Source organism: Conger conger, chromosome 2 (genome assembly GCF_963514075.1).
Source record: "Conger conger chromosome 2, fConCon1.1, whole genome shotgun sequence".
Taxonomy (NCBI): domain Eukaryota; kingdom Metazoa; phylum Chordata; class Actinopteri; order Anguilliformes; family Congridae; genus Conger; species Conger conger.
In genome coordinates, this window is record NC_083761.1 from 52,619,683 (window position 1) to 52,634,871 (window position 15,189).

Sequence of the window (15,189 nt, forward strand, 5' to 3'; positions counted from 1 at the left end):
AATTACAGTTAGTCAAATACGGCATTTCATTACTAACTTAGAATACGCTCAGGGTAAATGTCACATACCCGGCCACTCGCCTTCTGCATTGACATTCAATTGACGATGTTGCAAACATATTCAGAATTTACAAATAGTTCGCTGGGAATCAAGCTCAGAGCCTATTCTAGTGTTTTCGATTTGTCACATTTTATGTCCATGTTGTCTTTGAGGAGGTAGGCTATCCTGTACACTGTGGAGTAGTGTGGGTGCTTTCAATTCGAGCTAGTTTTCTTTAGTAGAAACTGAGATGGCCTGTTTCATTCCTACTCTGTCTTGTCCATCTAAAAAGGGATACAGTGGTATTATCTATCCTCTTCCTTTAGTGTCACCCCTCTACCCAACAAAGGGAAAAGAGACGAGTGTCCTTCATCTAGAACCTTCTTCTTCCCCTCTCAACAGATGCCATAGAAAATGAGGAATCAGTTGATGAAAACACAGCTGCTCCAATAGAGATGTGAGGGTGTGACACTGTTTCTGCTTTTCCTTCCTTCTGTTGCTATGGGGAACCTAGAGTAAACCTCTATATTTAAGATTTCACCCTGTTGTCCATCCTGTCACACAGAACTACTAAGTTAAATACGGTGCATTGGCTCGATGACATTTACTTTGATGGACACAGCAGAGTGACATGTAATATAATATTTCTGTCAGAAATGACATTATTATGACAATTGAGTATCCAATGGCCTTCTGGATAAAAATGAGTAATATAAAGATTTTAAAGAGGTGTTTGGCTTCATATGGTTTTTGATTGTTTGTTGTAAAAGTTTTGGTGATCCCAGTTAAATGTAGTTTTTAGAAAGTTTACACAAGTAAACTTTGCAGTTACTGATTTATTTTTAATAGTTTGTGCAACATGGAAACATTTGCTCTCAAATGTAAGAATCTTTTAAGTAATCTTTGGAAGATCAGAGTATGAGGGATAATTGGGAAATCTTCAACAGTGAGCAAACAACTTGCACACAGTCTGGCTCCTCAGTGTTGTTTGGTGAAGCGGGATCGTACCAGGCACAGTGATTCACAGAGCTGCATACTACAAGAGTGCAATTCTGATGGACCTGCCTCTCTGATAGTGAGGGACACCAAATTGATTGAGGAAACCATAGTGTTACCACTGATACTGTTGTGGCTCCGCTCTTGTGGTTGTGGTTCTTTACTTTGCTGGCAGAACAGATGCTCCCACCCAGAGTAACCTACAATGCCTTCACAAATGTTCTACCCTAGTTATGTGTGACCAAAGGCTGTACTCATGGCTGAGGGTTTACTGCTTTGATATATTTAATTAAGAGCAGAAAAGCAATCAATGATGAATTCAGTTAATTGAAGTCATATAGTTAAAATGTGTTGCAATGTAATGTATGTTCACTGGTAATTTGTCTGAGTTTGAATTGAATTGGATAAGGACTAATGCTATTGTATATGAATCTGCAAATTAATAGCTTATGCCTATGTGTATATAGACTATTTTCCCCTAAATTGTAATTAGAAGGCTATTCTTAGGCACAGTACTGCTCTATGGCTTGACTAAAAGCTTGCAAGAGAAGGAAACCATTTGTACACCTGTCACTATCTCTGCACATGTATGTAGAAAATTAAGAATATACCAAGAAATTAATGCACCGTATGCACACTGAATTACAAATCTAATTTCTCATCTAAGCTTTCGATTATTACACCTTTATCAAATCTGTAGATATGCTCAGTGAGCACTTTATTAGGTAGAAATGTACACCAGTTTGTTAATGCAAATATTTAATCAGCCAGTCATGTGGCACCAACTAAATGCATACAAGCATGCAGACATGGTCAAGAGGTTCAGCTGTTTTTCAGACCAATTGTCAGAATGGACAAGAAATGTGATCTAAGAGACTTTGACTATGGAATGATGGTTTACATGGTACTTTGAGTATCTCAGAAACTGCTAATCTCTTGGAATTTTCATGTTTCCAGAGTTTGCAGAGAATGGCGCGAAAAACAAAAAACATCCAGTGAACAGCATTTCTGCTGGCAAAAATACCTTGTTAATGGTTAGAGGTCAGAGGAGAAGGGCCAGACTGACAGGAAAAAGCTGACAGGAAGGTGACAGTAATGTAAATAACCACACATTACAACAGTGGTATGCAAAAGAGCATCTCTGAACACACAACGCGTCAAACCTCTAAGTAGATAGGCTACAGCAGCAGAAGGTGAATAAGTCTAAAATATAAGTCTAATAAATTCCTAATAAAGTGCTCGGTGAGTGTACACATCTATCCACAGATGTATGCCAAAATCACGGCTGAATAACTCGCAGTACAGTTTGTAGAATGTGAAATGTATTGAAGCACACATACAATTAGAAAAGAGGACTAGTTCCCGGAGTAGTTATACAGCTGGTGCTCTCCCCCAAGCCATATACTGATAACGCAATTCATATTCAACTAGTGTGATACTGTCAATTCTGTTTGTCCTTCACATTAAAGTTTGTTGAATGTGAAATATATTATCAGTATATGGCTTCACATGTGGGCACCAGTCATTTGGGAATAATATCCTCTATTCAAGGTGTATGTCCTTCAACAAAAATGCAAAATATTGCTATGTGCATATTACACTATCAATGCACTTCATTATAACACTCCACCCCAGTGCAATTTTCATTAGTTAAACTGCAGTAGAGTAGAGTAGTGTATGACCAGCATTAGATAAGATTGGACAAAGACATCAACCGGCCTTCTTGTCTGTGTAACATAAAAGACTTGTTCCAGAAAGTAGGGTATAACAGTGGTTGGGATCTGGCAGGATGTTCATGAGAGATCAATATTGCATTAGGAGAGCAGGAACTGTAACCAAGCTCCCTGTCAGTAATTACCAATAAGGCAACGAGCACTGTGTACCAACATTCGCACCACATAATGTATCAACATGAACGTGCACTGTCTACGCTGGATGTAACTGCGGCTAGTCATATTTTTAGATGTTGAAAACTATGTCTGACGTAGCTATAACCACTTAACAGACCAACTTCTTTACATCTAGCTGGTGCAGTCAGCCCCAGATACTGTAACCTGTCTCCTAGCAGTAATTATTAATAAAGGCAACTGGACCCTTTTAAATGAGGAATATCTGATCAAAAATGAAGGGAAAAGAAGAGATTGTGATATCTTATCTTTTTCCTTGTTAAAAACAATAACTAGAAGTTTCTTGAATTTATAAAAGATAATACAATTTTCAGTCTTTCATGTCTATTATTTGTATTAATGGCCATCATATAAGATAACATACGTTCTGCATTGTTTACAGTTATCATTGGATTTCATTTATTGCATACCATTGTGGTTTGGCCTCACGGTTTTGTTTTTAATAGATGACTATGCTATGATATGCTATATCCAGCTATGACTACAGTAGATAGCAAAAGGGGTCCACAACTGCAGGTACTTTTTCTTGCTTACGAAGCAACTTTCTGCGAAAGTGCCCTGTGTTTCAAAGAGAAATGGATGCACTCTGTCCTCTGGGTATCCCTGCAGCCAGTCAGAACCTTGGCCTACAATGAATACTTTCAGAGGATTATGGAATTTCAGCACTTTGAGTATTTCCGCATTACAGTACTTTGTATTACAGCCAAAGTGGAAAAGGACTCCAGTGTGTGAGCTATCAATGCATTTTCTGTCCTAAAGAAGTTGGTCCTCTCAGGCCACTGGTGTGACATGTGAACCCAGGAGCACTGTAAATGAAGCACATTCACGTGTGCTGGGGCCAGTGACTTCTTCCACACAGCAAATTAAGCACATTGACGTGTGCTTGGGCCAGTGACTGCTTCCACACTGCCAATGAAGCACATTGACATGTGATTGGGCCAGTGACTGCTTCCACACTGCAAATGAAGCACATTCATGTGTGCTTGGGCCAGTGACTGCTTCCACCTGCAAATGAAGCACATTCATGTGTGCTTGGCCAGTGACTGTTTTCACACTGCAAATGAAGCACATTGACGTGTGATTGGGCCAATGACTGCTTCCACACTGCGAATGAAGCACATTCCTCAATGATAACAACTGGTAGCGTGTAGCTGTCTGTTGCATTTTAGGAAGAGTTATTGCAGCAGTAACCCATGGACCCTGTGACCGACTTAAACCTGTGGCGAGTGAGCACACAATGTTCACAATGGCACAATTCGCGGGCACTGTTCCTTTAAGAGTCGCAGCATGCGATGACGTGTTATTAGCGCATCTGGTATTTATGATCAGCTACCTGCTTGTTTGTGCGAACACAACTAACTTTACTTGAGATTAAACTAAACCGCTACACCTTTCTCTCAAACCCAGATGTGGTTTATTTTCGCACCCACTACAAACCCATGCTTTCCCTGGTGTCTCACAATGCTATTCATTGGGAGTTAAATGCACAGCCCAGACATGAACACATGACGTGTCAGTTAAAGGGGCTGGCCTGCACTCACCACCTGCTGCTTTAAAGGGGAGCTCTCTTTTTAATGTAGACATCAAGTATTTATATTATATATTATATTTACAATAGTAACAATATTCTTTTTATAATTCATGTCAACACACAGCTCTTTTCTGCTGATGGGTGTACCAGAGATGAGTGGTAATTCTGTCATACAGTGATAATGATGGTGCTAGCCTGCCAGCCTGTGTGGTGTTGTGACTGAGTCTCTTGTGCTTCTCAGAAATTCATCGAGTTTGAGGATGCCTTGGAGGCGGAGAAGAAGGACCTGCAGACTCAGGTGGAGAGCCTGGAACTCCAGAGCAAGCAGCTGGAGCTCAAGTCCAAAAACTATGCGGATCAGAGTGAGTGGGAACCGGAACGCCGTCGCTGTGCTGCGGCTCTGTGTGTGTCCAACACCCCCACATCAACATCCTGCTGCACATATCCCTTACACCAGGGGTGCAGTGGTCCGCATGCCGGTTTTTGTACCTACCTTTTGTACCTTTACTAGTTTGACTTTTCTGACAGCTCTATAAACTACGGAGACCTGATTTACTCCTGAACATGAACACATTAACTTTAGGATACACTTGCACTTCAAATCAAATACGGTTGAGTTAGTTAAATAATTAAGAGCAGAAGTTGTCTCTAAATCCTGAAACGGATCGGCCCTTGGCTGTGCACCCCTGTGTTCCTCATGCATGTTTTACAAAAGATGAGAATTCTGTAGATCTCAGAAAATAATGGTTAATGGAAAATAGTGGAGGTACATTTGAGTGCTTTAATGTACCCTGCAAGTACAATAGTGTTCTATTTGGGCACGATTGAGTACCTTTTACAGGCAAAAAAGTACAATTGTACTTTTACAGGCTGGGGTACAATTGTAGGTAACTATAGGGCATCACCTCCCTGACAGGCATTTGTACATCTTTAGCCACTTTTCATACCTGTTTCTTCTGAGTGTGGATCCTGGCTGGTGTTGGCTGCCAGACTACCACATAAAAGGTAGAAAATGACCCAGAAAATCATCTGGAAAAAGTGACAATGATCTGGCAAGTGAATGGAAAGTAGGTCAGTTTCTTTATTACCATATATTATTCAGTTTTGAACCAGGCACTCTTCTTAACAGTGCAAGGTCTTCTTACTTTCCTATTGGATCATTCTTATGAACATTTGTGAAGGGACATGACAAAGTACTGTACGGCAGGGATCATCAACTTTGGCCCTCAAATCCAAATCCAGCCCTGGTTTTATTTCTCTCCTTCCCCCCTGACTCAAGGGTGGATAAGCAACATTACATTACATTACATTACATTACAAGGCATTTAGCAGACGCTCTTATCCAGAGCAACGTACAACGAAGTGACAGAGCTGCTGATTCCTGCTGTGCTGTAATGTAGCGCTGTTACCCTGTGTTACCAAGCGGAGAGAGTATCTGTTGAGTCTATTGGGTCTATGCTGTTATGTCCATTATGTGGCCTGGAGAGGATGCGGATACAAGATGGCGTCCCCCTCACGGCGCTTGCAGGAGCTGAGCGGCCTGCTGTATCTGAGCAGCTGTGTTGGCCTCTGCTCTCCTCTGTCACACAGGGCAGCTTAGCTCTGCCAGTGTCATCCAGATGTCTGCCCTGCCACGCTAGGCCTAGGAACACTGATAATGTCTGCCTTCATTTAATCACCAGGATTATATTGCTTAGGTTTTGCACGCTTGGCGAAGACAAGTCTCGGGGTCACGCAGAGCAGAAGGTAATTCATCTTCTCTCCTCTCTGCTAGTATCGCGGCTGGAGGAGCGGGAGTCCGACATGAAGAGGGAGTACAACGCTCTTCATCAGCGGCACACAGAGGTAGCCTCTCTCCGCCGTGTCCGACCGCCCACCAGGCGCATCCCTTCAGTGACACCGGCTGGAAATGCACATTGTTGAGTCGCTGGGCCTGGCCTGCTGAGAAAATCAGCTCCAGCTCGGTTTGAAACAGCTGGAAGCTGGTTGACCAGTTCAGGCCAGTTCCATACTCAACATGGTTTGACCTGCTCAAGCTATGTTTTGAAACAGCTGGGAGCTGGTTGACCAGTTCAGACCAGCTCCATAATCAATATGGTTTGACCAGCTCAAGCTATGTTTTTAAACAGCCGAGGGTTGGTTGACCAGTTCAGACCAGCTCCATGCTCAACATGGTTTGAAACCGATAGTAGCTGGTCATTTCAAGCTGGTGATAGCTGGACTTTACACCAGGGTGGTGTTATCACCACCTGTTCACTTCATGAAACCGTTTCAGTTTCGACCCAGCGAACACAAAACATCCTCTCAATTTTGCTGCCATGTAATGGTAATGTCATCTACAAAAGGTGTCAATGCTGGACAAAATAAATACTGACAATGCCAGTAACATTCTGAGGACATTTTGTGTTAGCTGGGAACGTGCTTGGCAGTTTTGGTCAGGGGAGACGGCCTTCCTTATCATCACTCAATGTGGAAAGCCCTTTGTACTCAAGGGCTATTTGTTTGTTTTTGTTTGTCTTTACTTCATTATCCAAAGAAAATTAATGATTTACTCAGTAAAATTGGAATGGGTGTATACTGTACATTAAGCATGAAGTGTGGTATGAAGCCTTATGGCTTTTTTGGCACAGTGTTTTATACATTGACCAAGTATGTTTCAGACATTTTTATGCTATTTATCACCCAAATATAAATTAAAATGCACTGTGTTAACACTGTAAATAACACATGCCGAAAAAGCTGATTTGAGTGTGTGTCTCTCTCAGATGATTCAGACGTATGTGGAACACATTGAAAGGTCCAAGATGCAGCAGGTTGGGAGCCAGTCGGAGGGCACCGGTGGTGGAAGAACGTAAGGAACATGCTGGCTGGCTTTTAAGAATGGGTCCTAAAGTATATTTATGCTGTTACTCAAAAAAGCAGTACAAGTGCTGTGGTAACACTAGTATATGGCTGCTTTATAATAGATTGAGAGAATAAGTACTAAACTGTGATGCAGAATTTTGCTAGATGTGTAATGTTCCTCTTCTAAACTGTTGTTTACTGTAGTTGCTGTACCCCTCCCGCTAAGTATGCCTCTCCTGCTTGGCAGAAGTAGGCCAAATTCACATGATGGCATGTAATTGGTTTTGAATTTGAATAGAAACCTTTGTCCCGCTCAGAAAAATCTGAAAAGGCTTTTGACGAGTGCAGTATTAGAGCAGTAAGTGTACAAATTCAAAATGGCTGACTGTTTATGACTGTATTCTGGCTCACCTGAGTATATGTAAATTTACCAGAGTATACAGTATGTGCATTTGTGTTGGGGCTTCTTGGTTTGTCATAATCATTTTATGAATCATTTCTGTACTCTGGAAAAGGTCATATTTTAATGTTTGATTCTGGGCTAATAATGCTGTGTCACACACTGCTCTGCATGGTGGTGAAGGTCCATACATCACTTCCCAGGGGAGCTCAACCTTGGGAACTCTAAAGAGAGATACATTGTGAATTTAAAGTGGGGCGTGTCTTCACTGATCCCTGCTTTGTGCCTGCAGAAAGCTTCTCACATAATTTATCCGTCTTATGAGTGATGAAGAATGAATTTGTCTCCTCAACGAGTATCATTTTCAGTATATTTTTCTAGTCTGGGTTTATCCATTAAAACACACATTAAAGAATAGATGATATTTAATTAAAAAGCCCTGCTTTCAGATTGTGAAAGAATTGCCTTACATCTACTCTGACTTAACTGAAGCTAGAGCTTAATGAGCTGGATCTGAAAAGGCATTCATATCCAGTGCTTCATCATGACAGTGACTCAGTGTGGTCATGTGACATTGCACAGTGCAGTGTGACCATGCAGCGGGTGGCTCTCCTGGGGCGTGGCGTTGCTTCAGCCTGTATGTGTGGCGTTTGCGCCTATGTCCTGTCTCTGTGTGTGCGCGTATGTGTGCCTGTGTGTGTGTACGTGTGTGTGTTTGTGTGTGTGTGTGTGTGTGTGTACGTGTGTGTACGTGTGTGCATGTGTGTGTACGTGCGTGCGTGTGTGTGTGTGCGTACGCGTGTGTGTGTGTGTGTACGTGCGTGCGTGTGTGTGTGTGTGTGTGCGTGTGTGTGTGTGTGTGCGCGTGTGTGAGATCTCTAATCTCTGTCTCTCTTGTTGTCTCGCTCTATATGCACGTGCTGCTCTGTCTTGTGTGTGGCTGCAGTCAGCGTCACACATGGAGGAAAAGGTATGCTTGAACTTTATCTGCATCCCCTCCCCCTCCTCTCCCGCTCCTGTTTCCCCCACCGATCATGTGACCTCAGTACTTAAGACTCGACAGTTCCGTGGTCTTCCCTAACCATGACCACATTGCCCTTTGGATTTTCCATATTTTGCTGAGTCTTAGTCCTTTACTTCAGTGAGTCAGCATCACTTCTCCAATGGTATTGATTGACAGCAGAGTGCGTTACCACAGTCGATTCTTCTTCTAAGATGGCCTCCTCCTTCATTCCTTATGCCTCTATTGATTGTGCAGAAAATATCCATCTGGCCTTTCTCCCGTACTGTTTGTCCTACACTGTAATGTTGTTTGACTACTCGTGGGCTTGGCTTTTCAGTTCTCGTTGCAAAGTCATCCATGTAGTGCATGCGTCTGCTTTCACACTTTATTAGCTTTGTACTGCTCCGCGCTGTCTGGCTGACTCAGTGTCTGGTATATGGAAGTGAATTAAGAGCTGAATCCTTCTGTAGAAGAGCTCTGCAGTCACTGCAGCCTGCCCTCTGGCACAGTCCCTGAAGCATCCCCCTCCCCCCTCTCTCTCTCTCCGCCCGCAGCAAGACGGAGCGGCCGCCATCGCTCAGCCTGTTCCCCAGCGCAGAGGGGACGGTACGTGGGTGTCAGGGGGGGGCTAGGATGACGCCCGGGTCTGACGTCTGGCAGGTCTGCGAGCTCAGCCGCCCGCGATCCGTCTCCAGCTACAAGGTTTGACGGAAGCCCCCGACTCCTCCTGGCTGGGGGAGGAGGCCACACTCATCCTGTCAGACCACGTCCAGCCAGCGTCAAAACACCCCAGATATGCTTGCTTGCGTCTTCCACCCGGAGTGTCTGCTGCTGCCCCCCATGTGCGCTCTCAGAAGAAAGGGTTCCAGAATGTTCCTCTGTGTCTCCATAGAGGAGCCATGCCTAGTGTAAGGTTCTTTGTTGGGCAAAATGGTTCAAACCTGTCTTGTCCCCCTGAAGACAAGCCAAAGTACCCTTTCAGAACCCTTTTTTCTAAGACTGTAGGTGGTTGGTGGCAAATATCAGATAGGTCAGCCCCATGTCTATTCATGGGAAGCAACCTCAATGAATAACACTGCATATCCACTCAGAATCCAAGCATTTAAAATATAAAATCTTTCATACAATGTATTTCAGTTATCTGGTTTCAAAATGCTTTATTGATACATGACTATTGTGCAGATGATTGGATAACTTAGCAATTTTGATATTAGCAAGTATTTATTAATGGTTGACAACTGCAAGGCATTGCCAGGTTTTGTGTTACGACTCAAGCAAGTTATTGGGGTCCATACTGTATTCGTGCAGCAGTTATTGTGTTATTTTTCTTTGCACTTTCTCTGGTGAAATCATACTCGTAATTGTCCATTGCTTCCCATTGTGTCGTGAAAGGTCATTGAATTCTATATTGATTTGACTCAGTGGTTGTTTATAAAATGGAGCTCATTAGCAGGGTTTTGTTCTTCATGGCTTCTGCTATAAAAACACAATAGCAGTGCCTGAGATGAGATAGGGTAGGTGCAGCAGTACAGGCCAGTTACTGAAGCCTTGACACACAACCTATAGAGAACCTATAGAGTGGAGTACATAAGTATTTGGACAGTGACACATTTTTTTGTTGTTTTCATTCTGTATTCCAGCAGTTTAAATAGAACTATCACTATGTGGTTAAATGTGAGTCAACTATGTAGAAATTGTAGCCATTTATATACATAGTCCCCACAATATTAGGGGAGCAAAAGTAATTGGACAAGTGGCTGCTCAAATGTCTCTTGGACAGGTGTGTTATGTTTCTTCATTAGTTCATGCCTAAAAGAGCTAGCTAAAGGTCTAGAGTTGATTCAAAGAGTTCCTTCTCCATTTGCTGTCTGCTGCTGTTGTCTCTTAACATGAGGACCAAATAAGTGTCAATGCCAGGGAAGCAGGACATCATTCGGCTGAATAATTAGAGACATAGCCATAAAAAATTAGTTGTGTCAAAATCAACTGTTTGTTACATTGTTAAGAACCAAGAACACACTGGTGAGCTCAGCAGTGGCAACAAGCAGGAGCTGAAGAGCAGTTCTGGCCTATACTGAGGATACCAAGCATGGTGATGTCTATGGGTCACAGACTTCAGGAAGTCATTGATTGCAAAAGATTTGCAACTAAATCTTGCATATATTAAACATTCTTATAAAATCAGGGGGTCTATGTAGGTGAAAGATAATCCTAAAATTCAGAAGTAGCAATAGACCTTTTTTTTAGGCTACTGTTCAGTGGTGGGGATTTGGGGCATGTGTGCTTTGCAAAGTTGATGAAATCGGGGCTACAAGGGAGAATTGCTTGTGCAGTGGCACTCTGACTCCATGTTTTCTGAGCCCCATTCCTGAGTAGCTTAGCCTTAAAGTACATCATGTTTACTCACAGTTCACCCGCTTACAATTCATAAAACCTATTATACGTGTACTATCCTATACTGAGGCTTTAGAGAAGCCAATTATCCCCTCGGTTTCAATAATACCTCTCCGAATCCAGCTTACCTTATTTCATCTGAACTAATTGAGGGGTGTTATGCACAGAAAGTATATATGCAAGTAGGGCCTGGTACAGCACATTACTTATATTACAATATTTGAGGTATCAATGTTTTGCATATCATGACTGTATTCTAGTCCAACATGTGCTTGTTTTGGGTATAATTCACAAAAACAAGGTAGCTGGATTGTTTTTGACACTTTTGACGTTGAGTTGTTTCCTCGTTGTACATGGCCCTTGCTTTGTTTCACTGTCTGGGGCACTTTTCGGGGAGAATAGTATTATGTTTCTCATCTTGTCCTCTGTGGGGTATTGATCGAATTGGTGTCCTTTTCTATGAGATGCCCCTGCTCAAACTGAGAGACAGCCTGCAGGGCATGTACTGCCATTCTCCAGGGGTCAGGGTTTGTTTTGTTGTTAAAGGAAAGGAAAATCAATGTATTACAGTGACCTAAATCAGCATCGCCTGATTTATATAAGCTTGCAATTGTTTTGAAAATGTGCAAAATACAAACACAGAAATCTAGTATTGGAAGTAGCTGGATGCTAAGAGGATGCATATTTATAGTTCTTCAGTGGCCATTTTCAGTGGCTGAAAATCTAATTTTATTCAGAACCCAAGTCTCTTCACGCAATTGCCTTTGATGATTATATTATTCAAATTTAATTTCATAATTTTGCCTGAAACCAATTGTTTCCATTTCATTATATTAACTTTGTACATAACGTAGGCATTTAGCCAGCAGGTAATTTACCCCATCCCATGTTTTCCCAGGGAGATCTCTCTAGCCCTGTACAGTGTAGAATGCTTGTTTCAGCATCACATTCAATTAGCCTGTGCAGGGAAGATTAGCGCTGCTGTAGCCTTAAGCACAAAAGCCGCAGAGATAAAGTGGTCTTGATGACCACAGTAATCTAATAGACAACACCCTCATGACTGACACTCAAATTAATCATGCCTTCCTACCTGGCAATTCCAAGAAGTCACTGTACCTATGGCATTTTCAAGACTAAACAGTGGGTACACATGAGTGGGGAGTACAATTCCAGTACAGTTAACATAATTAGAGATAATTGCTTGATTGCTGTAAATCAGGAAAGTACACCAATTCATAATTTATTAGATTTATTTAATGGATAGTCGGATCAAAAATGTCCCCCGCTGCAATTCCAATATAGTAAAATAATTCAAGATTTTTGATTGCTGTAAATCATTCATAATTTATCATGTTTATTTAAAAGATGGTAGTATCAAAAATATCCACTGGAAATGTAAGGCACTATAGGTACCTTACTGTGATCATGCAGGTATTAATTTATTCACTGCAGGTATTCATTTATTAGATTCATTTACAGATTAAAAAAGAACTACTTAAAAAAAAATACTCTGGTTGCTTCCTACATCCCAGCATACTGAATGTTTGTTGACATGTACCATACTGTGTTCATTTGTATTTTGTGTTGCAATATTTGATGTGCTTCCTGTGTTGTATGTTACTTCAAATTTAAATAGTACAGTAGATATATTGTTTTAATGTGAATACATTTCATATGTATGGCCTCTTTTTACAATTCTCACAATAAGGAACTGAACAAAGAGGATATGATTTTTAGATTTGTGTCAGAGAGTGAAATTATAGCTGCATGTTGCTGCGTAAAGAATAAACTTTTCTGTAGAAGTGCTTGGCTTTAGTGGTGAGGTTGAGATAAAGAGGAGAATGGATTAGGTGGATTATATTTATATACACTCTGATGACAACATGTATTCCATGCAATAGCTTTTTTTGCTAATTTATTTTAAGAACCATATTATAGAAAATAAGCAGAGTAGGAGAGAATTAATTGGATTTGTTTTCTGTGAAAAGCTGGCTGTTTAGTGTTTTATGCTTGGATAATCCTGTTTACTGAGATGCCCAGAGGTAAAGGATTTGTGAAGCAATAAAATGCATAAATGATACTCTGTCAGATAGTGGGGGAGAGAAAGGGCAACTCTTGACACATTTATTACATTGAAATAGGATGTCTTACTGTAAGCTGTTGCAGTTTATAAACCCAGCTTGACATTGTTGTTATAGGTCACAGTTGGAAGAGCTCTTGTAATGCACAGTTAAAACGGCCAGGTTCTGCAGTCAGTTTTCTCTGCCCTGCTGAAAAAAACAGCTCAATGTAGCTTTTGAAACAGCCGGTAGCTGGTTGACCAGTTCAGACCAGCTCCATACTCAACATGGTTTGACCAGCTCAAGCTATGTTTTGAAACTGCTGATAGCTGGTTGAACAGTCCAGGCCAGCTCCATTCTCAACATGGTTTGGCCAGCTCAAGCTATGTTTTGAAACAGCTGATAGCTGGTAATTTCAAGCTGGTCATAGCTGGTTTTTACACCAGGGTAGACCACACTAGTACTGGAGAAAGTGGATTCTATGGGTTAGGGTCTATACAAACTTCTCATGTTTGTTTGTTTGTTTGTTTGTTTGTTGGGTCGTTCTTCTTCTTGCTTGTGGCTGGCTGCCTCCTGGAATCCCACAGGAGGATGAATCCGAATCAGACCAGTCCTCTGTGGCAGCCACACCCAGCAGCACGGGCACCAAGTCCAACACCCCCACCTCCTCTGTGCCCTCAGCCAGCGTCACGCCCTTGAATGAGTGCTTCCATTCCATGTCCGAGTTTGAGGCAGTGCGCAGCAACAACCGGAGGAAGGGTGGCAAACACCTCAGCAGGAACATGGAGGTGCAGGTCTCTCAGGAGACCAGGAACGTTAGCATCGGTGAGGTCCCTTGATGAAACCCCCGCCCCCCCGTCCTCGACATGCTAGTTATAAATTTCAGGATGTTATACTCGGTCTGCACATGCCCTTCGCTAACTGTAGTTCACTTTAATTAGGTTACTGAGACAGTGAGTAATGAGAGAGCCACGGGAAGAGTTAACAGGATATGGGCAGGGGTAGTCCAGCCCTTGTAGTGTGTGATATGTGGATTAAGGGTATTGAGGTCCATCCCTTGTAGTGTCTGATGTGTGTATTAGGGGTAGTAAGGTCAAGTTTTTGTAGTGTGTGATGCGTGGATTAGGAATATTGAGGTCCATCACTTGTAGTGTGTGATGTATGGATTGGGAATAGTGAGGTCCAGTCCTTGTCGTGCGTAATGTGTGGTATCTCCTTGCAGGGATGGGCAGCAGTGATGAATGGACAGAGTTCCAGGAGATCATTGATTCCACTCCAGAGCTGGACATGTGTGTGGACCCACGTCTCTACGGTGGGGGAAACAGGTACAGGAGGTTTCTGTGAGATCACACTTACCCCTCATTTCATAGCTTCCACCATTTCCCTCTACCACCCTCTACCATTATTTATATCTGTCACATAGATTACGTAGCTGAAGTACGTAATGCTTAATGGTATTCATTATTGTTGCTTTTCCCTCACCTTCAGCCCCACTCAAGGGATTGTCAATGAGGCCTTTGGCATCAACACAGACTCGCTGTACCACGAGATCAAGGACGCCAAGTCTGACATCATTGGGGATGTGGATGCTGGGGCAGAGTTGCTTGGTATGTAACGCAGTGTGTGCTCCTGGTTGCTGATGGAGGTGACCCTACTGTAGATAGGCCCATGCTAAATAGGACATAGACTGTTTCAGTGTAGGGAGCAGGGGCAACATCTGAAGGTCTTCTGCAGTGGTCTCCAACCCTGGCCCTTGAGAGCCACAGGGTTTGCTGGTTTTCAATGTTATTCTGCACTTAATCAATCAGAGCAGTTGATTACACAGTTAACTCACCTCACCTGGTTTACCTGAGTCTTAACTGGGTGCTGATTATGAGGTGAAAACAAAAACCAGCACACAGTGTAGCTCTCCAGGACTAAGGTTGGAGACCACTGCTCTAGTGTTTTTTGGAGTGCTAAACAGCACAGTGTACATATTCATGGTCAAAATTCAAACTCTCCTGATCCTAATCCTC

General features: G+C 42.3%; 1 protein-coding gene across 12 annotated transcripts in view; it reads left to right on the top strand.

The window, feature by feature from the left end:
* Window positions 1–15,189, top strand: part of LOC133121918 (C-Jun-amino-terminal kinase-interacting protein 3-like) — a 38,673-nt gene that overhangs the window by 1,287 nt on the left and 22,197 nt on the right. For 6 of the 12 annotated variants that reach the window (XM_061231484.1, XM_061231487.1, XM_061231488.1 and 3 more), the window contains exons 2-9: window positions 4,715–4,835; window positions 6,248–6,318; window positions 7,239–7,324; window positions 8,664–8,687; window positions 9,275–9,422; window positions 13,762–13,999; window positions 14,397–14,499; window positions 14,663–14,781. In XM_061231484.1, coding sequence (XP_061087468.1) covers window positions 4,715–4,835; window positions 6,248–6,318; window positions 7,239–7,324; window positions 8,664–8,687; window positions 9,275–9,422; window positions 13,762–13,999; window positions 14,397–14,499; window positions 14,663–14,781 — 910 coding nt within the window. The remainder of the gene's footprint in view (window positions 1–4,714; window positions 4,836–6,247; window positions 6,319–7,238; window positions 7,325–8,663; window positions 8,688–9,274; window positions 9,423–13,761; window positions 14,000–14,396; window positions 14,500–14,662; window positions 14,782–15,189) is intronic. The other 6 variants (XM_061231492.1, XM_061231490.1, XM_061231493.1 and 3 more) reach the window with 3 other exon arrangements.